Source organism: Lampetra planeri, chromosome 63 (assembly GCF_965212315.1).
Source record: "Lampetra planeri chromosome 63, kcLamPlan1.2.h2, whole genome shotgun sequence".
In the NCBI taxonomy this organism is placed as follows: Eukaryota; Metazoa; Chordata; class Hyperoartia; order Petromyzontiformes; family Petromyzontidae; genus Lampetra; species Lampetra planeri.
The window spans coordinates 2,106,231-2,133,018 of NC_136169.1; the positions used below are offsets into that span (position 1 = coordinate 2,106,231).

Sequence of the window (26,788 nt, forward strand, 5' to 3'; positions counted from 1 at the left end):
GGGGTGGGGTCAGACATTTGTGACGATGTGTGACGAGAGGCGGGGGGGTTTGAGAAATGTGACGTCACATCAAAATGCGCAACTTTAAATGAATATAGACAACACGTCCTACTTAATTAAAAATACTTTTTAATAAACCTTTTATCCTACAACATCAGAGTGCAGCGCCACATTAAATACGCACTACAATGACGATTTGAAGCATGTTTAATATTTTTTTTGGGGGGGGGCAGAGCTTTGTGACGTCATATCTGAGAGAAGGTCTGACACTTTATGACGAGGGGGGCGGTCAAAAATCGCCCAAAATCGCGTGACGTCATTTATGGACGGCCTCAAAGGGGGTGTGGGGGAAGGAATACGGCAATGACGTCATTCCACAGGTGGTCCAATTAACAGGGTCGTAATTGTCAATTGCGACGAATGTCGTCATGTATCGCTGGGCGACGAGATGACGTCATTCCGCAGCTTTGTTTTTTAGCGCAGGGGCGTCATCGCGGGGCGGAGTTGCGCGTTCCACACGGAGCAGAGCGACATCGGCAGCAGCAGCAGCAGCATCGTCTGCGCGAGTGGACATCAGCAGCAGCAGCAATCAGTGAAGTAAAAACAACATCATCATCAGCAGCAGCGCCATTCACCGCGTCTCTCCCATCAATCATCATCCTTGTACGTGAGGCGATATCAAAATCTCAACGGCGCGAATCGATTCCTACTTTCACCCTTGAATCGAATCGAACCTCTATTCGTAAAGGCTGCGGTGAAGTCGGAATCGATTTGCGCCAACCGACAGCGAGGGAATCGCTACGCCAATTGCGGCGCGGTGAAGACGCGGCGGCCGTGAGGGGCTAGGGGGAGTGGGTGGCGAGTTGATGCTCCCTTGGGGGGGGGGGGGTGGGGAGCGACTCTCTCTGAGGGCGTTCGTCGCGCTCGGGACTCGCCGAGCACGCGCGGAGGATGAACGCGCCGCGCGATTCGCGGCTTTGCCTCGAGTAACGGAATCGAATCGCCGGGTTTGCTGGGGCGGTTGGGGCGGGGGAGTTGCTGATGAGCTCATCAGCTGATGAGCAGAACGAGATATGCTAATGAGCAGAGCGAGATATGCTAATGAGCAGAACGAGATATGCTAATGAGCTCATGAGCAGAACGAGCTATGCTAATGAGCAGAACGAGATATGCTAATGAGCAGAACGAGATATGCTAATGAGCTCATGAACAGAACGAGATATGCTAATGAGCAGAGCGAGATATGCTAATGAGTTAATGAACAGAACGAGATATGCTAATGAGCTAATGAACAGAACGAGATATGCTAATGAGCAGAGCGAGATATGCTAATGAGCTAATGAACAGAACGAGATATGCTAATGAGCAGAGCGAGATATGCTAATGAGTTAATGAACAGAACGAGATATGCTAATGAGCTAATGAACAGAACGAGATATGCTAATGAGCAGAGCGAGATATGCTAATGAGCTAATGAACAGAACGAGATATGCTAATGAACAGAACGAGATATGCTAATGAGCTAATGAACAGAACGAGATATGCTAATGAGCAGAGCGAGATATGCTAATGAGTTAATGAACAGAACGAGATATGCTAATGAGCAGAGCGAGATATGCTAATGAGCTAATGAACAGAACGAGATATGCTAATGAACAGAACGAGATATGCTAATGAGCAGAGCGAGATATGCTAATGAGTTAATGAACAGAACGAGATATGCTAATGAGCAGAGCGAGATATGCTAATGAGCTGATGAACAGAACGAGATATGCTAATGAACAGAACGAGATATGCTAATGAGCTAATGAACAGAACGAGATATGCTAATGAGCAGAACGAGATATGCTAATGAGCTAATGAACAGAACGAGATATGCTAATGAGCAGAGCGAGATATGCTAATGAGCTAATGAACAGAACGAGATATGCTAATGAGCAGAACGAGATATGCTAATGAGCTAATGAACAGAACGAGATATGCTAATGAGCAGAACGAGATATGCTAATGAGCTAATGAACAGAACGAGATATGCTAATGAGCAGAACGAGATATGCTAATGAGCTCATGAACAGAACGAGATATGCTAATGAACAGAACGAGCTATGCTAATGAGCTCATGAACAGAACGAGATATGCTAATGAACAGAACGAGCTATGCTAATGAGCTCATGAACAGAACGAGATATGCTAATGAACAGAACGAGCGATACTAATGAGCTGACGAGAACAAGGGTGGCTCTGGCGTTCCCCCCCCCCCGTGCACTTTAGAAGTTTCTCCTGCACGGTATCCATATTGAAAGGCTTCAATGGGCGTGCGACGCACGCGGCTGAGAACCGCGTTTTGAGTTTGCGTTAAAATATAATCCGTTCGTCTGTCCTGCAGCCGCCTACCTCGTCCACCTCGTCCACCTCGCCTCCTCCTCCTCGTCTCCTCCTCCTCGCCTCCGTGATGGATGCCGCCTCTAAGCAGCAAGACGGAGCTCAGCTCATGGCGGAGGCCGACAAGAAAGTGAAGGGGGCGCAGAGCTTCCTCGGAGGCCTTTTTGGGTCGGTGGCTTCTCATGATGGCCGCGGTGACCGTGGTGTCAGCGTGGTGTCGGCGTGTGCGTCGCGGTCGGCCCGGGGAGCGGTGGCGCAGCGGTTAGCGCACGTGTGTGTCAGTGTGTGTGTGTCAGTGTGTGTGTGTGTCAGTGTGTGTGTCAGTGTGTGCGTGTCAGAGTGTGTCAGTGTCAGTGTGTCAGTGTGTGTGTCAGTGTGTCAGTGTGTGTGTGTGTGTGTCAGCGTGTGTGTGTCAGTGTGTGTGTGTCAGTGTGTGTGTCAGTGTGTGTGTGTCAGTGTGTCAGCGTGTGTGTGTCAGTGTGTGTGTGTCAGTGTGTGTTGTTGTGCCAGTGTACGCTGTGTCAGTGCACGGCATTGTGTGGTTGCGCCGTGTTGATGGTGAATCGATGTGTGTTACGTGAAGAAGCACTATTGCCCACAACGTCCCCTGTTATATACTTTTCCTTTAAAAAAAAACGTCATTGAAGAATCCGTTCGATCCATACGTGAGTCTATGGGTCACTGTGGGCCCTGGTGCCAGGAATAAATTGGGATCCAACCTCAAATTTTTCCCATCTCTACGTAGCCCGGCGCCTGAGCCCCTTGAGTCTACGGACTCTGGTGCAGTTGCACCGCCTGCACCCTCGATAGCTACGCCGCTGGGTCTTCGCCTTAGTCTATAGCTTCTGTGCAAATCTAGAGGCGCTATGTTAGTCTGTGGCTTTCATGTTAAGCATTTGAGTCTCCCCTCTTGGTAGCCCAACACCTGGGCCCCTTCCAGCCCCTGGTTCCACGGGGCAGTTGCACCGCCTGCACCCTCGATAGCTACGCCACTGGGTCCTTGCCTTAGTCTATAGCTTCTGTGCAAATCTAGAGGCGATATGTTAGTCTTTGGGTTTCAAGTTAAGCATTTGAGTCTCCCCTCTTCGTAGCCCAACACCTGGGCCCCTTCCAGCCCCTGGTTCCACGGTGCAGTTGCACCGCCTGCACCCTCGATAGTTACGCCGTTGCCCCGCCGTGCACCCGGTGGTGCAGCCGTTTCCGTTCTACCCGGTTCGTTGTGTTCTTTTTTTTTTCAAACCAGTGCCATCTCAAATCCCACCGCTCTTCACGTGAATCTCTGCGGGGGTGGTAGGGGCCGCAGCTTCTCGGGTTTAATAATGGGTAGGACATTGCTCGCAGGGGAAACGGGATCTCGTGCTATAATTATGTCGCTCGCCTACGTGATGCAACCTCTACCCCCCCCCCCCCACACGCACGCACACCGCAGATTTGCACGGGTTCATTGTGACATTTGCCGTATTCTCCGGAATAGATTATTTGGAGTATTTGGCCGCTGCGATATATTTTCACGTGGTGATGATGATGATGATGCGCTTCGTTGAGCTATCATTTGTGGCCAGGTCGCTTCTGAAAAAGAAGCTTATAGCTTAGTGGGCTTTACATGGTCAGATAAAAAATAGTTTAGCTTTATTTATATATATATTTAAACGTAATTTATGTTTTCTATAATCTTGATTTGAAGCTTTCGTGACTGCAGGAATCCATACTCTTTGGTTCTTTCGGTAAAGTCACGTGGGTAGAAATAAAACAAAATAAATCACATCGCTCGCAGGGGAAACGGGAATATATCACATTTATTTTGATTTATTTTGTTTTATTTCTACCGACGTGCCTTACCGAAAGAACCGAAGAGTATTCCTTTTCTATGCTTTGCACTCCTATCGTATTGTTTGTTGTTGTAACTTAATGACCCGCCCCGACTGGACATCGGTGTGAAAGAGCTTGATAGCTCATCGGATTTCCTCCAGGATAAACACAGTCTCTGACTGATAAGTCACGCATTTCCTCCCCCCATATTTTAAAAATCGCTCAACGGGAAGAGTGAGTGGGTCACAGCAATCGGAAATTGGGAGTTCAAATCCTAGGTTGCAGGTTGACTCAGCCCATCATCCCCCCCTCTGGGGTCGATAAATTGAGCACCGCATTGTGGAGAAGTCAACGGTGCGTGCATGCCACGTGGTTAGACTCGCCCACCGTCGTATGAATTTGGAATTTCCACGGCTGGCTCTGCAGTGCCGTACACAGAAGACGGGAAATCAATGCTGCAATACCCATGTGTGCAAGAAATCACTCTTCCTTTACTATTTTAAAGCAAAAGTTGGGGGTTTATCTTATAATCTTGCAGACGATGGTCATGGGGTTATGTACAGTGTATGAGTCATTGGGGAGGAGCAGCAGCTGTGTGCAGCAGTGAGAGCACCTCGCGAAAGCGAAATCCTGAGTTCGATTCCTGGCCCACGGATAACATCGGTGGTGAGTGATATCTGAACTGGTCCTGGGCGGGGGGGAGGCCTTAATCCAGCAGTGAATGGTTCGTGGCTGATGATGATGATGATGAGCTCACTGAGACGATGAAGCCGGCTTTCAAGAGGTAAGCTTTGATGTGGATAAGAACAGCAATGCAGCAGATCACGTGGGGAGTTTATTGGAGTGTTGAGTGGAGTGACGAGATGTTAATGACCTCGCATCGTGCACAGGAAGGTCGTGGGTTCGATCCCGACCCTGACGCCTGCTGTATATTTGGAGTTTGCGTGTCTCTCTCTCTCTCATAAAGGTGGTCAGATGTTAACTACCTCGCCTGGTGCACAGGAGGTCATGGGTTCGATCCCGACCCTGACGCCTGCTGTATGTTTGGAGTTTCCATGTTCTCCCCGTGGTCGTGTGGATTTTTGTCCGGGTCATCTGGTTTTTCCCTCCACGTTTACAAACATTTGCTTAGAGTATTTGGTTGCGATACATTCCACGTTGATAAGCCACTTAAAATAAAAATGAGCGTTGAGCGGAGCGTTGAGCGGAGCGTTGAGCGGAGCGTTGAGCGGAGCGTTGAGCGGAGCGTTGAGCGGAGCGTTTGCTTAGAGTATTTGGTTGCGATACATTCCACGTTGATAAGCCACTTAAAATAAAAATGAGCGTTGAGCGGAGCGTTGAGCGGAGCGTTGAGCGGAGCGTTGAGCGGAGCGTTGAGCGGAGCGTTGAGCGGAGCGTTGAGCGGAGCGTTGAGCGGAGCGTTGAGCGGAGCGTTGAGCGGAGCGTTGAGCGGAGCGTTGAGCGGAGCGTTTCCCGTGCGTGTGTGTCTGGCAGGGGACCGGCAAGACTCGCGGAAGCGTGCGAGATTTACACGCGTGCCGCCAACTCGTTCAAGATGGCTAAAAACTGGAGCGGTGAGTAAGGCTTAGACGGTCAACTTTTTATTTATTTATTTCGCGAATGCTTTTACACGTGACTGTCATACAGTTAGAGCACCAGATACACAATGTTTTTTATAATTAAATAAATAACTTGTGTTTCGTCGATGTTATATTGTGAGTGAATGGCAGCCCACGTAGCCACAGAGGCGTGCTGTGACGGTTCCACCTGAAGACGGAGGCTTGTGTTGCCTCCGAAACGTGATTTTTATTTTATTTTTATTTTACTTTTATTAATTTAATTTTTTTTACCTACGTGACTTTACCGAAAAAACCTAAGAATATGCTACAGCCTCCTCCTCCGCCACCTGCAGGGCAACCAGTCGGCCTGGCACGCCGTGACAGACTTCACGGCCACAGACGATGTGCGCCGTGGTCTCCTGGCTCCCCGCATTCGCACAACGGGGCTGCCCCGTAGCAGTACGATGCCCCATCGACATTCGAAAGCTGCACTTGCAGGTCAACGCGAGGTCCTCTGGCAGGCGAGGCTGCGTTGGCCGGGGCCCATGGCCCGCATTCCCAGGCCAACGTACGCCCGAGCGGCTTCTGTTTGGCCGGATTAGAGGGGGCTACACGGGCATGGCAAGGGATAGAGGAGATTCGCTGATGTGATATGGGAGGTTGTGGAGCTGGAGCTCATTGGACGTACAGATGACTGTTACCAGCGGTGTCGAGATCGGCCTCTGTGGAGGAGGCTCGTGAAGGACGCTACTGGGCAGTTGGAGGCAGTCGCCCTCCAGCGACAACGGAGGGCAGAGGAGTGACGCTCACAACAACGAGCAGAGCGCCGGGCGCCTAAAACACAGCAGTGAGACACAGGAGGGAGCACAGGTGGCGCATCTGGCAGTCATCTTGGTCAACCCATGGCACTTGGGTTTGTCCCGTGACCTTCCAGCAAGCCTTTAAATGTGTGATTGTGTATAAATGTCGCTGTATGTATGTATGTAAGGATATGTATTTGTATACATGTAAACATGTAAGGCTTTACACACATGTATGTTCATATGTGCTTGGTCGACTAGGCCTTAAATTTGAGTGCCAGGTGCGGTGTGTAAACATCGCCACCGGGGAGACGAAGGCGGCATGGTGCTGGCCACCCACCCCCTCGTGCGCCGTGTCGGCCTTCATAGGCGCTGCCCCGCTAACAGCACTTGCCCCCAACAGTTTATGAAGGCTATTCGGGGGACCTGTGCCTTTGTTGCGCCTAGGGGCTGGCGATGCGTTCTGCCACGCCGCACGCCTGCACCTACAGATGCAGAACAAACACGACGCGGCTGTGAGCTACGTGGATGCGGGCAATGCCTACAAGAAGGCCGATCCACACGGTACGCACGCACACAGCACCACGGTGCGATCCATACGGTACGCACGCACAGCACCACATAGCGATCCATACGGTACGCACGCACACAGCACCACGTAGCGATCCATACGGTACGCACGCACACAGCATCACGTAGCGATCCACACGGTACGCACGCACACACACAGCACCACGGCGCGATCCACACGGTACGCACGCACACAGCATCACGTAGCGATCCATACGGTACGCACGCACACAGCATCACGGCGCGATCCACACGGTACGCACGCACACACACAACACCACGGCGCGATCCACACGGTACGCACGCACACAGCATCACGTAGCGATCCATACGGTACGCGTCATCTGGTCCAACACCAATAGAGACTAGGCTCTAAGGAAAGTTGTCTCGGGTGTGGACCAATCAACTTCAAGGACAGTGCATACATTATCATCATCAGAGTTGTTTATTTTTGTTTGCATTTTGACTGCTTGTGTTGTGGTTATTGCAAACATGATGCCTTTGTATAAAGGTGTCAGTTTTTGTACCAGTTGAAAGGGTAAAACCTATTACTACAGTCTGTTAAGGCTACACGGGGGGTGGGGGGGGGGATCTTTGTCTTTGTGTGTGATTCCAATCCATGATTTTCTCCTTTTGCTGACTGTTCAGAGGCGATCAACTGCCTCACCCGGGCCATTGAGATCTTCACCGACATGGTACGTGCCTACATGGCCGTCTCCCTCCCTCCCTTGTCACACATCTTTCTCTACACGTAAATTTTTTTTCTTCAATGACGTCTTACACAGCCCATCAGCTGCGCGCACCGCCTTCTGGGAGTGCAGCATTGCATCCGTCTTCCTGGCGTTCTAGCCCTGCTTAGAACGTCGTTAGAATGTAGCAAAATAAATAAGTGGACGTAATGTCTCTCCCCTCACACACCCGTCTCCACACGTGAAATTAAATAATGTCTTACACAGCCCATCAGCTGCGCGCACTGCCTTCTGGGAGTGCAGCATTGCATCCGTCTTCCTGGCGTTAGAATGTAGCAAAATAAATAAGTGGACGGTGTGACTCTCCCCTCACACACCCGTCTCCACACGTGAAATTAAATAATGTCTTACACAGCCCATTAGCTGCACGGCCTTCTGGGAGTGTATCATTTCGGCAGCATTGATTCAGATGCAAGCACACTCTGGACGGGTTTCAACACGCAGTGTCTCGTCGGCAGTGTCAGACTTCCTTCAACAGATCCTGGGGCGCATCGCGCTGGCGATATATTAACTACCTCGCCTGGTATACAGGAGGTCGTCGGTTCGATCCCGACTCTGAAGGCTGTATATTTGGAGTTTGCGTGTTATCCCAGTGGTCGCGTGGATTTTCCTCCGGGTCCTCCCGATTTCCCCTCCACATTTAGAAACACGCGTTTGGAAGTATTTGGCTGAGAAATATTTCCACATGGTAAGCCACTTCGTTGAGCTCTCATTTGTGGCTAGGTCGTTTCTGAAAAAGGGTCGGGATCGAACCCACGGCCTCCTGTATACCAGGCGAGGTAGTTGACATCTTGACACCGTGGCGCCCCGAAATAAGTTGTATCGCGAAGTCCATATTTAACAATCACTATTCACTCAAAATTAGAGAGATCTAAATTGACATATTTTCCTTAAACGAATGGCGGATTTCACGTCGCCTCCGTTATCTCGATGGGCTTTAGTTTTTTGTTTTGTTTTTATCAAAGTTGCTGAGCACAGTTAGGCCCAAAGACTCGGCACCAGGCGGTCAGCAACCAACAGCACTATCAAAGGTGTCATAGATAAAGAGTCGATGCGTGTCTTGAAGTGAGCGAGGTTATGATGGGGATGATGATACTTGATGATGATACAGCTATCGTGCTGTGACGGTTCCACCTGAAGACGGAAGCTTGTGTTGCCTCCGAAACGTCGTGATTTTTATTTTATTTTTATTTTACTTTTATTAATGTTTTACCTACGTGACTTTACCGAAAAAACCTAAGAATATGAATCCTTGCAGTCACGAAAGCTTCAAGTCTAGAACGTAACAATATTATTATCATGGCCACGTGTTTGTTTGCCACAAGTATGTGTGGTTGATGCAGACTTAATGCCTTGCAAAAGGTTTTAATCTATTTTGGTGTTTGAACATCTTAACACAACTCCTGTTTTATTGCCAGAAAGGGTAAAACCCTATTCTTCTTTTTTTACATCATTAATGATGGTGGTGGTGGTGCGTGTGTATGGGGAGCGGTAGTGCAGCGGTTAGCGCACTGTGCTATGAACCTGGCGATCTGGGTTTGATTCCCACTCACGACCAACACCGGTGACGATTAGGTCGACTCAGCCTCAAATGAGTAGCTGGTGCAGTGTGTAAACATCGCCACTAGGGGAGACAAAGGCGGCCGGGCGTGGTGCTGGCCACCCACCCCCTCGTGTGCCGTGCCGGCCTTCACAGGTGCGACTCGCTAACAGCACTTGCCCCAACAGTCTGTTAAAGCTACACGTGGGATCTTTGTCTTTGTTTGTGTGTCCAGGGTCGATTCACAATCGCCGCCAAGCACCACATGACCATTGCAGAAATTCACGAGAGCGAGTTGGTGGACGTTGAGAAGGTAAGCATGGCGTGCGAGTGAGTCGCCCCCTCTAAGCGCGACCAAGTCCATCTGAAGCTGAAGATTAGTCACATGTTCAGATGTGATTTGTAACGTTGAGCATCACCTGTGTGATCTTCGTGTGGTCTGGGAACAGTTTTGTCGTAGTTTTTGCTGCCTTGCCTAATCTTGATAAAGTGGACTTACATAAATAATTACATTATACTGGTAGGAACCCACTGGTTCCACCAGCCCACAGGGGATTATTGTGTCAGTCCGTCCATCGTGTAGGGAGGGGCTGGGTGGGGAGGGAGGGGCTTGGTGGGGATGGGAGGGTGGGGAGGGGCTGGGTGGGGAGGGGCTGGGTGGGGAGGGGCTGGGTGGGGAGGGGCTGAGTGGGGAGGGTGGGGCTGGGTGGGGGGTGGGAGGGGTGGGGCTGGGTGGGGAGGGGCTGGTCACTCCATGGTGCCCTTATAAAACTCAACGTTTAACCTACTCACGCCGGCTTGTGCCCGCCCTCACGGTCGGGCATATTTGCGGAATACACCACGCCGCCGTTGACCCTGCAGGCCATTGACCGAGCAACCCAACGTTCCTACCAGCTCCCTCCGCAGGACAATGTGTTAAAAGAAAACACCACGCCGCCGTTGACCCTGCAGGCCATTGACCGAGCAACCCAACGTTCCTACCAGCTCCCTCCGCAGGAATGTGTTCATTCGTATTTAGTGACTTGCTTACCACGGTAGCGAGATGTTAACTTCCTCGCCTGGTGTACAGGAGTTTGTGGGTTGGATCCTGACCCTGACGCCTGCTGTATATTCGGAGTTTGCGTGTCTCTCTTTCTCCTCGTAGTCACGTGGACTTTTACCCGGCTCCTCCGGTTTTCCCCTCCACATGTAGAATCAACGTCGCGTGTTTAGAGTGTTTGGCTGCTGCTTTAAATGTCCACGTGATGATGATGATGATAAGCCACTTAATTGAGCTATCGTTTTATTTTTATTATTTTATTATTTCCATTCTACGTGACTTTACCGAAAGAACCAAGAAGATGTAATTTCACTCTCAACTTAACACGGTGTGACCTTTAAACTTAAGCTGTGTAAACACGGAGCCAGCTATACATTTCAAATGTCGGAGGCTCGAGTTTCAGGAGGGAAGGGGGAGATCAGATCCATTGATTGTGTCTGCCGATGTTTTCTAAACGGACGTGTCGGCGTTTACACCGGCGCCTCTTAAAACAGTCTTGGCGATGTAATAATAGGGGTTTTTCCCCTTTTTTCTGGTAACAAAACTGAAACCTTTTTACAAGGATTCACGTCTGCATTAACCACAATACTTGCAGTCAAAATGCAAACAAAAAACACACTATGATAATATATGATGCATTGTCCTTGAAACTGATTGGTCCACACCAGAGACGGCTTTCTTTTGAGCCTCGACCCAATTGGTGCTCGAACAGAGGACGTCAAAAGGTGCACAGCTCAAAGACAATGCACTATCAAAGTAATGAGGGCTCGGGTTGAGCATCTACTGGCAAAGGAGGTCTAATGATGTAAAAATAAAAGAATAGAAATAATAATAGAAATAAAATTATTATAGTGATTTATAATTTAATTTCTATTATTATTTATAGTATTTTATATTTATGATTTATTTTTGCCTACGTGACTTTACCGAAAAAAACCTAAGAGTATGAATCCTTGCAGTCACGAAAGCTTCAAATCGAGAATGACGATGTCTTATCGGTTAAAGTGTCCACCTTCCCCCCCCCCCTCCCCTGAAAATCGGTGAAGAACGCTGCCGTATATGTAGCATGAAATGAACGGCTGCGGCGGTAAATTGAGACGTCAATGATGGCTGCGTTTCCCTCTCCACGCAGTCGATGGCCCATTACGAGCAAGCGGCGGACTTCTACAGAGGGGAGGAGGCAAACAGGTGACTCTGTCGGAAGCGGCTGATACCTCCCGTAAATCACATGACCCATGTGTTGCCACACCATCGCTGAATCTCCCCCCCTCCCCCCCGCTCACTGTGAAAACAGACGCTGCTCCTCCATGCATATTGCCCCTGTTCGCTCTGCGTTTATCTCTTCTCTTTCTCGCTCATCATCACCAACACCCCCCTCATTATCACCACGACCCTATCATCATCACCACCACCACCCTTTCATTACCACCACCCTCTCGTTATTATCACCACCACCCTATCATCATCATCACCACCACCACTCTTTCATCACCACTATCCTCTCATCATCATCATCACCACCACATCATCATCACTACCACCCTCTCATCATCATCACCACCACCACCCTTTCATTACTACCATCCTCTCATCATCATCATCATCACAACCACCCTCTCATCATCACCACCCTCTCATCATCACCACCCTCTCATCATCACCACCACCCTCTCATCACCACCACCCTCTCATCACCACCACCCTCTCATCATCACCACCACCCTCTCATCACCACCACCCTCTCATCATCACCACCATCACCCTCTCATCATCATCACCAACACCACCCTCTCATCCTACCGGCTCGCTGACTGACCAGCGTGTCACAAAGTGCCTTGTGGTCAAATCACCATCAACACTGATTGCCATCTTGACGAACCACCAATCGCAAAGACCTGGCTCTAATCGGTTTTACTCTTACCTATTTTCCATTTTACCAGTTAAGGCCTACTAAGCTGTGTAGCTTTTTTTCAGAAGCGACCTGGCCACAAATGACGGCTCAACGAAGTGGCTTATCATCACATGGACATTTATAGCAGCCAAATACTCTAAACGCGTGACGTTGATTCTAAATGTGCAGGGAAAAACCGGAGGACCCGGAGAAAAATCCACGCGACCACGGGAAGAGAGAGAGAGACACGGAAACCCCAAATATACAGAAAGTGTCAGGATCGGGGATTGAACCAACGACTTCCTGTACACCAGGCGAGGTAGTTAACATCCCATAGCCATTGTGATGATGATGAGAGAGACATCGCAAACTCCAAATATGCAACAGGCGTCAGGGTCGGGATCGAACCAACGACTTCCTGTATACCAGGCGAGGTAGTTAACATCTCCTAGCCATTGTGATGATGATGAGAGAGACATCGCAAACTCCAAATATGCAACAGGCGTCAGGGTCAGGATCGAACCCACAACCTCCTGTATACCAGGCGAGGCAGTTAACATCTCCTAGCCATTGTGATGATGATGAGAGAGAGACGCAAACTCCAAACATACAACAGGCGTCAGGGTCGGGATCGAACCCACGACCTCCAGTACACCAGGCGAGGCAGTTAACATCTCGCCACCGTGGCGCCCCAATCATATCTCCGTCCCCCTCTGCCTGGCTGGCGTGACTGACCGCATGCCGTTAGCGAGGGGCAACTGCAAGCCCCCCCCCCCCCCCCCCCGTGACCTCTCCTCTGCCTCCTGTGCCCCCCACAGCACGGCCAACAAGTGTCTGCTGAAGGTAGCGGCATACGCGGCGCAGCTGGAGCAGTACCTCAAGGCCATCGAGATCTACGAACAGGTAGCCACGTCGTCGAAAATTGTTTTTTTACCCTCCTATCTGGCAACAAAACTGACACCTTTTTCACAAGGAGTCATGTTTGCATTGACCACAATATCTGTAGCCATAATGCAAACAAAAAACATAACTCTGATAATGTATGCACTGTGCTTGAAGTTGATTGGTCCACACCCGAGACAGCTTTCCTTAGAGCCTAGTCTCACATGGTGTTGGACCAGATGACGCCAAAAGGCGCACAACTCAAAGACAATGCACCATCAGAGTATGAGAGCTCGGGGTAAGCATTTACACCATTGGAACCTCATTTGTCAGTAAAAAATATAATTGTTTTTTTCCCCTTTTATCTGGCAACAAAACTGCCACGTCGTTGGTGGCCACGATCTATCCGCTGCGGCGGTGGCGGCGGTGGCTACATCGATACGTAACGTGGTACCGTACCGTACGTTGACTTCTTTCGCAAAGCGTACGTAGCCGGACGTGCTAATCGGAGGTTAGCACCCACCACTCACGCACCACCCACCACACACGCACCACCACACGCACCACCCACCACACTCACACCACCCACCACACGCGCCACCCACCACACACGCACCACCCACCACACACGCACCACACACTACACACGCACCACCCACCACACACGCACCACACACCACACACGCACCACACACCACACACGCACCACCCACCACACACGCACCACACACCACACACGCACCACCCACCACACTCACACCACCCACGCACCACACACCACACACGCACCACCCACCACACACGCACCACCCACCACACTCACACCACCCACCACACACGCACCACCCACCACACACGCACCACCCACCACACTCACACCACCCACCACACACGCACCACCCACCACACACGCACCACCCACCACACACGCACCACCCACCACACACGCACCACCCACCACACTCACACCACCCACCACACTACCCACCACACACGCACCACCCACCACACTACCCACCACACACGCACCACCCACCACACACGCACCACCCACCACACTCACACCACCCACCACACTACCCACCACACTCACACCACCCACCACACTACCCACCACACACGCACCACCCACCACACACGCACCACACCCCCCACACGTACCACCCACCACACACGCACCACCCACCACACTCACACCACCCACCACACTACCCACCACACACGCACCACACTCACACCACACACCACACGTGCCACACTCACACCACCCACCACAGGTGGGCACCAGCACCATGGACAGCTCTCTGCTGAAGATCAACGCCCGCGAGAGCTTCTTCAAGGCGGCCGTGTGCCACTTCTGCGTGGACGCTCTGAACGCGCAGGTACACACACGTGCACACGGACACGCATGTCAGGCGCACACGTATGTGCCGCATGTAAGTTTAACTTCTTTCGCACCGTACGCAGGCAACCGTGCTAATGGGAGGTGCGGGAGAAGGACACCACGATACCGGCCATACCCATGCCATACTTATACACACCATACACACACCATAGACATGCCACACATGCCCACCATACACACACAGATCGATACAAAGATCCCCCATATAGCCTTAGCATACTTTTGGGGCAAGTGCGGTTAGGGAGCACCTATGAAGGCCGGCACGGCACACGAGGGGGTGCGTGGACAGCACCACGCCCGGCCGCCTTTGTCACCCCGGTGGCGATGTTTACTACACACTGCACCAGGTACTCATTTGAGGCCGAGTCGACCTAGGGGAGGCCCAGGACCGGTCCAGATATTCGCCACTGGTGTTGGCCGTGAGCGGGTCACCAGGTTCCTAGCGCAGCACGCTAACCGCTACACTACCACTCCCCACACAACCACCAACAACAAAGAGCCCCTGTATAGCTTTAACTTTTGGGGCAAGTGCTGTTAGCGAGCACCTATGAAGGCCAGCACGGTACACGGCCGGGTACGGGTAGGGTACGGGTATCGGGTACCTGATTGCGACCTCTGGGATGAAGCCATGTTGCAGGCGCGGGTGGGTTGATTCTAGGAACTTGAATTGTGAGAAGAGACAAGACGTTGGGAAATGGGTGACAAACGGTGACTCACCAGTGACTCACGGTCTACCCGTACCCGGCCGCACCAGGGTCGCAAACGGGTACCCGTACCCGGCCGGGTACGGGTAGCCGGGTATCGGGTAGAGGATACGCCGCAAGATGGACAATTGTGTTAAAGTATCGACCGACGTTCATTATCCCATACCGTGTGAAGCCACACGGTTTACCCCGTATTGTTGTACGGGGAAATTGAGTTTTTTCAGGTGTCATACGGCGTAACAGCCGCTTCAATGCGGGGAAAAAAATGTTGTCTAATTGTTTGTGTTTCTCGCTTGTGATGGGACTTTGTAGGATGAACGTTCAGATTTATACGGGGCACGGGGTGACCAGTAAGGTCTGAATTTGTCTGTAATAAGGCAGGGCACTGATAAGGGGTTGACAACTATGTAGTGGTGAGTGGTGAGTGTACTAGTGGTGAGTGTAGTGGTGAGTGTACTAGTGGTGAGTGTACTAGTGGTGAGTGTAGTGGTGGTGAGTGTACTAGTGGTGAACGTAGTGGTGAGTGTACTAGTGGTGAGTGTACTAGTGGTGAGTGTACTAGTGGTGAGTGTACTAGTGGTGAGTGTCTATTTGTTTGTGTTTCTCCCTTGTGATGGGACGTGGAAATTTATAAAGGGTGACCAACACGGTCTGAACTGGTCTATAATAAGTTAGTGCACTGATAAGGGTTTGACATTTATGTTATCCACACATTTATTTCTCAAAAGCGTGTTGGGTCAGGCAAGGGGTGGTGGTGGTGGGGGGGTTAATCCTCAGGTTGAAACAAAAATCAACAAGGGGGGGGGGGGGTGCAGTACACAGCAGCCAACAAAAGGGGGGGGGGGTTTAGTGAAGTGCTGCTTTCAGCAACTCTCTCTGCCTGTGTCTGCCACCAGATCGCCGTGGAGAAATACGAGCAGATGTTTCCTGCCTTCGCCGACTCGCGTGAATGCAAATTCGTCAAGGTGAACGGGGGATGGGGGGCCCATCCACGCAACAAAGAGCCCCCCCACGTGTTGCGTTTAACAAACTGGGAGATGTTAACTACCTCGCCTGGTATGCAGGAGGTCGTGGATTCGATCCCGATCCTGACGATGCCTGTTGTATATTAGGAGTTTGCGTCTCTCTCCCCGTGGTGAGATGTTAACTACCTCGCACGGTATACAGGAGGCCGTGGGTTCGATCCCGACCCTGACGATGCCTGTTGTATATTAGGAGTTTGCGTCTCTCTCCCCATGGTGAGATGTTAACTACCTCGCCTGGTATACAGGAGGGGGTGGGTTCAATCCCGACCTTTGACACCTGTATATTTGGAATTTGCGTGTCTCTCTCCTCGTGGTCGCGTGGATTTTTCTTCGGGCCCTCCAGTTTTTTCCTCCACGCTTAGCATCAACATCACAGCGCGTTTAGCGTATTTGGCTGCTATACATTTCCACGTCATGATAAGCCGCTTTGTTGAGCTATCATTCGTGGCCAGGTCGCTTCTGAAAAAGATCCAAATAGCTCAGTGGGCCTTCCTTGGCAACATACAAAAGTTTTTGTTTCGTTTCGAGCTCAGTATTCGTCACCCTATATCTGCATAATGCCTCTGTCATTTATTTTTAATTGTCATTGTACCGAGATCAGTCTAAACATACTCTGCCCGTGCCGAACCACGCGACAGGTAAGTATATTACTTGACGTACAACAAAACAGCTACGTAGTTCAGTGGGGCTTACCTGGTAAAAAAAAAAAAATCATCTTTTTAAGTTTAGTTGATATCACAGCTGCTGGCTCAGCGCCACGGTTCAGTGGGTCTCCTGAGAGAGAGAGAGAAACGGGGCTCGGTGCCGGGGCTCGGGTGCTGGAGCGTAAAGGCGTTGAGCGATGGTGACACGGAGCCGACCACCCACCCACCCCGGCTGTTGTTTCCGCAACAGAAACTGCTCGAGGCGCACGAGGAGAACAACTTGGAAGCGTTCACCGAGACGGTGAGGCGCGCGACGGCGAGCCGCGCTCACAGATTTCTCCCCCCCCCCACCACCCCCCGCCCCCCCCCTCTCCTCCGACACCCACCGCCCGCCTGTGCCAAGCGTTGCCCCCGAATGGGAGAGGCTGGTTGGGAACGCGTTAAAAGATTCACGACATCCGTCCGCGGAGCGAGACCGTCGCTGCGTCGTGTTACGTTTGCGTAACCTCTGCGGCGAGTCGGTGCGGCGCGAGTCGGTGATTGCGGAGATCGGAATGGCGCGAGTGTCGGTGGTTGATGCAGCTCGTCGCAATGCCATCACCGTCCCTTGATTAAGTTACCGTCATCATCCCACCACATCATTGTCACCGGAACCGCGCGTCGTCAATGTCATCATTGTCACCGCGTCAAACATCTCGAGTCGATAGAAATCAACGCTACGCTCGTGGGGGGTGTCTTTGGTCGGGCTGTGTCACACGCAACGAACGAGTTGAGACACGCGTACAGGTGACACGGTGGTGACGCTGCGTCCTCACCGTTCGCCGACTCGCATCGCTCACAACAAACGCATCGTTAGCCTCGGCCCCTGGCCCTGCTTGGCCCCGAGCCAGATTCAAATTGGGTACCGCCCTGGCGAGATGTTAACTACCTCGCTTTGCACGCAGGAAGTCGTGCGTTTAATCGCGACCCCGACACGTGTAGATTTTGAGTTTGCATGTCTCTCTACCCGTGGTCGCGTGGATTTTTCTCCGGGTCCACCGTTTTCTTCCCCCTCTATATTTAGAAAAATGCATTTAGCGTAATTGGCTGCGATAAATTTCCACATGATGACCGGCCACTGCCCAGCTCGCTTCTGAAAAAGAGCGTCTTAGTTCAGTGGGGCCTTTACCTAGTAAAATAAAAAAAAAAACACGTACATTTGAGTCTCGATTTAAAGCTTTCGTGACTGCAGGGATTCATCTTCTTGGTTCTTTCGGTAAAGTCACGTAGAAGGGAAATAATAAAATAATAAAAATAAAACATAATAAAATAATTCTCACGACGTTTCGGCCACAACGCAAGCAGCCGTCCTCAGGTGAAGAACAGGTCTGTCGGGGAGACAGCGTCAGACCTGGTCTTCACCTGAGGACGGCTGCTTGCGTTGTGGCCGAAACGTCGTGAGAATTATTTTATTATGTTTTATTTTTATTATTTCCCTTCTATGTGACTTTACCGAAAGAACCAAGAAGATAGATTTGAGTAGTTAAATATCTCGTGAGTCCAGCGCATCACAGTTAGTTTCCGGCTCTGCACTGCGAGCAGCCAATGGCAAAGCCACCCCTGATTGTGCCTCGGCCCGGATAATGTGCCAGTGGAAAAAGTGCGTCTGCCCAAACGCCGACGACTGCGACTGGACTCTGACACTCTCTCACCGGACGTCGACAGCTCGGGCGTTTCGAACGGCCGCGTGTGTGCGCGCGTGCCCTCCTCGCAGGTGAAGGAGTTTGATTCCGGGGCGAGGATGGACCAATGGATGACGACCATGCTCCTGCGCATCAAGAAAACCATCCCGGACGACTCCGAGGGCGACATGCGCTGAGCGAGCGAGCGAGCGTGTGGTACGTGCACACGTGTGCGTACGTGCGCGCGTGTGCGTACGTGCGCAACGGCAGCACGGGTCTCCCTCCCCCCCTTCCCCTCCTCGTGCATCGTTAGTTAAAAGCCGTTCCCACTTCCAAAGAACCTTCGGCATCCTTGTGGCAGGCGGAGCCAGCAGGGCCCGGGAACCATGCCGACGATTTCCGTGTCCCCGTGGCAGGCGAGCCGATGGATCGGTGAGTCTGTCAAAACGAGAAGTGGGGGGGGGTGGGGGTCGGACCGCTCGTTACACCTTCGTCATTGACACTGCCTCGCAGCGGAACGAGAGTTTACGCGTCAATCGTGAAAGCACGCATGCCCCCCCCATGCTTCGTGCAACGTGTTTCCAAGCGCGCTTTCAGCTTCGCGAGGGGAGGTTAGGAAGCTGACGGGGGTAGCTAGCTGTCGGGGCAAATTTAATTTGCGGATTTGCAAAGCAGTAGTCATTTCGGTTCTTGTTTGCGTCTCAAATGTTTGGGTAAATTATCGATTAATTTGCCCGTTTTTTTTATATTTCTAGGGTGAATCCCTAATAGCAACACAATATTGTACAAACATTTGGGTCATATTGGATCATCTTTACAATAATTATTGTTCCCGTCTCCACGATGTACATATAGCACAAATGCATAACAAAAAGCTTTCAACCTATGCGGACCATGAAAATATATATCATAACCCTTCTTCAGGTTAAAGCTGTCCTCTGAATAAGGGGCACTGAAACAAGGCAGTGTTAATGACGGATGAGGTGAGGTTTGGTTGCTTCGGTACGATTGCAATCGCAATCGCACCTCCGATTAGTACGGTTGGCTACGTACGGTGTGAAAGAAGTTCAACGGACGTACACACATGCAACGTGGACTCATACGGCGCGTTAATGTCACCGCATCTCCAGATGCTGTACAGAAACGGTGGTCGTATATCGAATGCCAGGGGTTCCACTGGTGATGCGAAGTTGTCCTCTTGAGTTGTGAGATTAGTGGTTGGAAGGAAATTAAGTTGCCTGGTATGCAAGTAGCGATTCGTGGATTTGGCCGTTCAAATAATTTAACACGTAGCAGGCTTTCGCGACCAATATTATTCACAATCAACGTTTTTGGGTTTAGATCGCGTTATTTATAAATGTGTCGTAACCCTCCACCACCCGACACGGCCAATCAGTAAAAAAGTGTCACGTTGACAAAAGACAAATAGTTCGCTGCTTTAGCCCTAGTATATAATTACAATAACCCCCCCCCGCCTCAAATCGTTGCACCTGATGAGTTGATGAGTTAATGATGACGTCACCCTGCTGCTGCTGCTCTATATAAGACCGGGAGCCAGAGCAGAGCCTCACCATTCTGGCGAATTGCCCGATGATGCTGGATGCAATTACCAGCGAAACGTCGTACTACTCAAAAATTGTAAATGTTGTGGTTTCACGCTTCAACACACCGGTGGGCTAAAGCAGTGAACTATTTGTCTTTTGTCAACGTGACACTTTTTTACTGATTGGCCGTGTCGGGTGGTGGAGGGTTACGACACATTTATAAATAACGCGATCTAAACCCAAAAACGTTGATTATGTTCAAATAATGTCAGCGTTCGTGACGCACGTATCGAACTGCCCGTGCAAGAATCGGCCCGACTCTGTGAAACTCGAATTCGGACTATGCCGGAAAGGCTTCCCAAAAAGAATAAAGTAAATGATCGTTAAATGTTGACTTAAAAGCTTTCGTGACAGCAGGAATTCATATTCTTTGGGTCTTTCGCTAAAGTCACGTCATCGGGGAGATGACGAACGCTTGTGTTGCGATCGAAACGTCGTAGTTTTTTGTTATTTTTTGTTATTTTCTTTGAACCTATCTAAGTGACTTTACCGAAAGACCCAAAGAATATAAATGATCGTTGCGATTACACTGGTCAACAACAACAAAAAACCCATTTTTTTCTGGCCTGGACTTTTGCAGCTGTTTTAGACTAATTTCAGATTTGCTCTATCACATCTCATTTTTATGCTATCGGCATACCCCATTTTCATTGATTTTACCCGAAATTAACTCTGTCACTTATGATTGCAAGTTGTTGCGAGTCAGTGACTGCTTTGGTGTTAAAATATGGTGCTGTATTTTTAGGATAGTGTGTTTATAATATCATTTTATGTAGATATCCACATTTATTTAATATTTTTCTTCTGCAGTTTTTATTGAAAAAGAAATATTTGATATCTCAAAAACCTGATGTGATAGACAAAAACTGATGCCAGATTTGGAATCAGCACCCCTTAAAATTACCTTAAACCCGTTGGAATACCTTATGCCAGAAAAAGTGTGTTGACCAGTGTTATTTATTCCAGCCAAAGGCACATTTTAAAGCTGTTCATTCTGGCCAATTAAATTCCGACGAGGTCGCCACTCTCGTGGGGCACGTTCACCCCACGTGATCGGTGAAACTCCGCGCAGTCCAATTTGTTCAGACTACGTCCAAAAAAGCGCGGGGGTGGAGAAGGCGTCCACTGTTGGGGCGCGTGGCAGGTTGACCCAATCAGGGAAGCCGTGTGCCCTACACTCTCATAATTATTTGTCAGTGGATCCTTGAAGCTTTAAACTATTTAGATTTGACCAGGTAAGGCCCACTGAGCTCCATAGGTCTTTTTCAGAAGCGAGCTGGCCCCAAATGATTGCTCAACGAAGTGGCTTATCACGTGGAAATTTAAAGCAGCCAAATACTCTGAACGCACTTTGATTCTAGATGTGGAGGGACACATCGGAGGAAAAATCCACGCGGCCACTGAGGAGAGAGACACGCAAACTCCAAATATACAGCAGCAGGCATCGTCAGGGTCGGGATCGAACCCACGACCTCCTGCATACCAGGCGAGGTAGTTACCATCTCTTGGCCATCGTGATGATGATGAGAGACACGAAACTCCAAATATACAACAGGCATCTCCAGGGTCGGGATCGAACTCACGACCTCCTGCATACCAGGCGAGGTAGTTAACATCTCCTAGCCATCGTGATGGTGATGAGAGAGAGACGTAGACTCCAAATATACAGCAGCAGGCGTCAGGGTCGGGATCGAACCCACGACTTCCTGTACACCAGGCGAGGTAGTTAACATCTCCTGGCCATTGTGATGATGAGAGAGACACGCAAACTCCAAATACACAACAGGCATCTCCAGGGTCGGGATCGAACCCACGACTTCCTGTACACCAGGCGAGGTAGTTAACATCTCCTGGCCATTGTGATGATGAGAGAGACACACAAACTGCAAATATACAACAGGCATCTCCAGGGTCGGGATCAAACCCACGACCTCCTGCATACCAGGCAAGGTAGTTAACATCTCCTGGCCACCGTGCCCAGTCCCGTAGACACGGCCTCGGCACGAGAAGTGCAGATTCATCCCTGAATTATTTTGCATGGAAATCGGAGCGAGGTGCAACTCAAACCAGGGCGGTCATCCACTCGTATTGTTTATAGATGAGAGGCAGTATTTTTTATTTCCGTGTTTTTCGCACGGCGAATCGTGCAACGTTCCGTGCGCTTTGAGCGAGCGCGGTGTACAACGCCAATGTGGGACTTGACGTCACGCGTTGTCAGCTAAACTGTTTGAAGCGACGCCATCGTCGTGAGGTCGAACCCTGATAAGACGGAGGTGTCGGTGGTGGGACCCTAAATCAGAATATTTATTGCTGGAGGAATACAATGAGCTCAAGAGCTCTTTTTTGCATGTGTCCAGTCGAGGCGGATAAGAACGTCACTACAACAACAAACAGCACAAAACCTCCCCCCCAACTGACCACCCTTCCTACTATTGGGGGGAGGGGATGGGGGGGGGGTCCAGGGGATTTGGGGATTCCAGAAAAACCTTCCGTTGAGAAATGAAGCCCTGGGAAATGCTATAGTTACTTTTAAAAATATTTAAATGTGTATTTAAAGCCTGGTAGGAGTTTCGTGACAGCTACTACTAATAATTTATATTGATTTGTGTAAGGCATCTTCCACTAATGTGTCAAGCTGATGCGTAGTGCTTGAGTTTCTAGCGAGTCGTTTAGTTTTAGATGACAAGGTGGTATTAATATCGAAGCAGAGATTGTTCACTGTTGCTATAGAGATGATGATGATGATTATGGTGTTTAAACGGGTCCAAACCCATTTTAAATTGTGATAATGCTCTCGGTGGAAACATTCCCCTGTTTTAAAAGCCAGGCGGGCAGCCCATCAAGACGATGAGCCTTTTTGCAAAAAAACAAGAAACAGACCTGGGGAAAAATACAACAAAGATACAATGGTTAACATGGCACAGAAGTTCACACAGCTTAGGAGAGTGGAGACATCTTCGGATTACGGCGAGGTAATTCACTTAGAGTAAGGTACATGTCAACAAAGCGTACTGTACCGCTAAAATGAGCATTAAGGCGAGGATCACCGCAGTTTTACAACCCTGAGCCCGCAGCGGTGGATAATGTCTACATTCCTACGGCGGGGAAGAGTCTTCTCCATCGGACCAAGCACCGTTAACTTCCGCGCAAATCGGTGCTCAATTTATTGACCCCCAGAGGGGAGCCGAGGGAGGCTGGATGATGGGCCGAGTGAATCCCCAGCCAACCAGGCATCGAACTCGCAACCTTTCGATTGAAAGCTTTGGTGACTGCAGGGATTCATCTTCTTGGTTCTTTCGGTAAAGTCACGTAGAAGGGAAGTAATAAAATAATAAAAATAAAACATAATAAAATAATTCTCACGACGTTTCGGCCACAACGCAAGCAGCCGTCCTCAGGTGAAGACCAGGTCTGTCGGGGAGACAGCGTCTGAAATTCAACCATCGGTGCGAGCGGCTCACTCGTTCCACCGCTGAGCCACCGCACTGGTCAGTTGAAAAAAAATACGAAAAACGCTTCTAGCAATCATTCATTTCTTGATTTGCCAACGATCGCGCTAAAAATAGTGGACGTCGGACATCTGGCCTCCAAAACCGCTGGAAACCCACGGCCGTGCGCGCGTCCAGCGCGACGAAGCGATGGTCGACGATAACGTCATCGATGATAACGTCGATGACGTCATCGACGATATCGTCATGGACAATAACGTCGATAACGTAATTGAAGATAACGTCATGGACATTAACGTGGATAACGTCATCGACAATAACGTCATGGACTAACGTCGGTAACGTCATTGACAATAACGTCGATAACGTCATCGGCGATATCGTCATCCGTGCCACCGGAGTCCCTGCACTTACCCTTCAAGCCTTGCCTTGTGGAAATTGTGAAATGCTATTCCAGTATCAATTTAATCTTTTTTTTTTTACTAAAGCGTAGAAGTAGAAAAAAAGGTTGCCACGTATAAGAAGATGACCTGGTGATGCAGGCAGTGATTCGAAGCAAACTGGTACTGTGCGTACACCTGTGTGTGCACATACGTAGGATGGACAACAACAGGTAAATGAAAAGTGTGCCCCATTGGAACCTTGGCGTCATCTGGTCCAACCCATGTGAGGCTAGGCTCTAAGGAAAGCTGTCTCGGGTGTGGACCAATCAACATCAAGGACAGTGCATACATTATCAGAGTTGTGTGTTTTGTTTGCATTATGACTGCAGGTATTGTGGTCTATGCAAACATGACTCCTCGTAAAAAAAGGTGTCAGTTTTGTTGCCAGATAAAAGGGTAAAAAAAACAATTATCGAAAAGTGTGCCGTTAAAAAAACATGGAAGGAAACGGACAGAGAGGAAGAGCTCACGGAGAAATGGCTTGATGACGAAATCACAAGAGATTGGTGCCAGAAATACGTGTGGTCTATGCTTGAGCACATTGGCACCGCAAGACAGAGAGGAAAGTGGCAGCAACAAATGACGAAACGTGCAGTGGGACACCTACGGGCTGTCTGCCCCATGGATCGTGATGATGACGATGATGGTGGTGGTGAATCGAAGCGGTACTCAGTAGATCAAGGGGTCATTTGAAAGGCCGCTGGTGACATCTGTGCGATTCTCTAATGGCCTTTCCCCAACTCAAACGAATGACGTTGGAAGAGCGAATTGAACCCACGATATTTACACTCATAATATTCGTAATAAAAGTTTTTGGGTCAGATCGCTGTCTTTCCGACAGACCTGTTCTTCACCTGAGGACAGCTGCTTGCGTTGTGGCCGAAACGTCGTGAGAATTATTTTATTATGTTTTATTTTTATTATTTTATTATTTCCCTTCTACGTGACTTTACCGAAAGAACCAAGAAAATGCATTCTTAATTTTAACGCCATTTCTCTACCACCGCATTATCGGAGAACAGACTCTGTGTGCATTCTTTAGTTTTTGAGTATTGTTTAGGGGTTTGGGTTGAGACTTCAGGGATTAGGATTTAAGGTTGGGGTTACGGATATGGGTTAGGAATGATGGTTCGACGGGGTTAGGGATATAATGTATAGGTTGGGGTAAGTATTTATGGGCTACAGCTTATGGGTATGGATTTTTGGGGGTTCATTTCGATTGGGGCTGGGGATTATCAGAATGTGTATTTATACCGGAGGAATCCGATGAGCTATGAAGCTCTTTTTCACAGATATCCAGTCGTGGGCACGAGGTCAGAACGTTACATCAACAAACACGAAACAAAAACACGACACGACTGCAAAGGTCTAGCAAAAGGGTTCGGAACAGGAAGTGGCCACAGTCGTCTGTGGCCGATTAGCAATGCACAGTACCGGCATAGTGACCTATACGCTCACAGTCGCTTCGAAGGACCACCTGCCAATGACTCTGTACAGCCTCCCACGTTAACCCGGTATTTCTACAGGTAAGAACAACCGTTCCACACTGCCCACCAGGGATTATTTGTCTGTCGTGCATAGCCCCTCCCAAACATGTAGTACGCTCCCGGATTGGTTGAAGTGCGTCACGTGACCGTGAGCTTTCTGTCGTGCACGAATGCGCTGTCCAACCAAGTTGCTACCTGTCCACTCCGAAGGAGCGTGTTTAAGTGTCTGCATGATTACACCCTCGTGTGCGCGCGCGCGTGTGTCTGTCTGTGGTGGAGTTTATAGTCCACAACTGTGTAATGTCCTCTCTGTTACGAAGCCAGCGCGTGCCTATCAAATGGAGATTTGCAATTTGACTTGTGGCTTCTACTGACGTGTTCGTGTGCATGCCCTAATGATGACGACGATAATAACAATCGTAGCCTCTGTCACGTCGCTGATTAATTCCTCTGTCGTATTAATAATGTGGGAGACCGCTTGATGGAAGAATAACTTCAGTTGTTGCTAAATTACATTTCCTAGGTGTAAGTGATTGAAAGTGTGACTCGTTAGACGACGGGATGACACGGCTAATAACTATTGAATTGCTCGGTGTGATACATAATCCGTCCGATTCGTTGATGGGCGAATATAGTTCCTGGAATGTGAATATGTTGGTGTAAGTGGATTGGCGAGTCGAGTCGAAATGATTAAATGTGAGTTGAATCCTTGCAGTATTAATCTCTCGTTTGAGCATTTAATATTCCCGTTAATCGTCACAGACCTTCCCTCAAGCTGCCGTCCGTCCGTCCTTGCGATCCCTTGATGTGACAATGCACCCAGATCCTGCACAACAACAACATTCGCCATTAAGTGGCGGTGACGTCACCACGGCGCTTGTGCCAGGCCACGTGCACCTTGAGGCCACGTGAAGTGTCGAACGCCCGCCGGCAGGAAGTCACGGGACAGACCCAACCGGTGCCATGGGTTGCCTGACTGAGATGACTGGCCGATGCACCACCAGTGCCTCCCATCCTGCACACACGCACATACACACACGAGCTGGTCACATCATCGCTCTCCACCTGATGAAGTGGACGCCCTCTTGTACAGCATCCCATCCCTCGGCTGTCACTCCATCATCCTGCACAAACCCTCCTACTTT

General features: G+C 49.8%; 1 protein-coding gene across 3 annotated transcripts; it reads left to right on the plus strand.

Annotated features, from left to right (window-relative positions):
* The first annotated feature begins 49 nt into the window (after positions 1 to 49).
* Positions 50 to 26,364, plus strand: LOC144736898 (beta-soluble NSF attachment protein-like). 3 transcript variants are annotated; one of them, XM_078619565.1, is made up of 12 exons: positions 50 to 663; positions 2,387 to 2,550; positions 5,686 to 5,765; positions 6,998 to 7,114; positions 7,769 to 7,815; positions 9,645 to 9,722; positions 11,581 to 11,636; positions 13,158 to 13,242; positions 14,499 to 14,603; positions 16,227 to 16,295; positions 17,250 to 17,300; positions 18,753 to 26,364. In XM_078619565.1, the coding sequence occupies exons 1-12, from the start codon at positions 421 to 423 to the stop codon at positions 18,855 to 18,857; spliced, it is 1,200 nt and encodes a 399-aa protein (XP_078475691.1). In that variant the 5' UTR covers positions 50 to 420; the 3' UTR covers positions 18,858 to 26,364. The 3 variants fall into 3 exon arrangements, with proteins under 3 accessions (XP_078475691.1, XP_078475690.1, XP_078475692.1); XM_078619564.1 differs by lacking the exons at positions 16,227 to 16,295; positions 17,250 to 17,300; positions 18,753 to 26,364 and having other exon boundaries at positions 14,499 to 16,066; XM_078619566.1 differs by lacking the exons at positions 16,227 to 16,295; positions 17,250 to 17,300; positions 18,753 to 26,364 and having other exon boundaries at positions 50 to 597; positions 14,499 to 16,066.
* Positions 26,365 to 26,788: the final 424 nt, after the last annotated feature.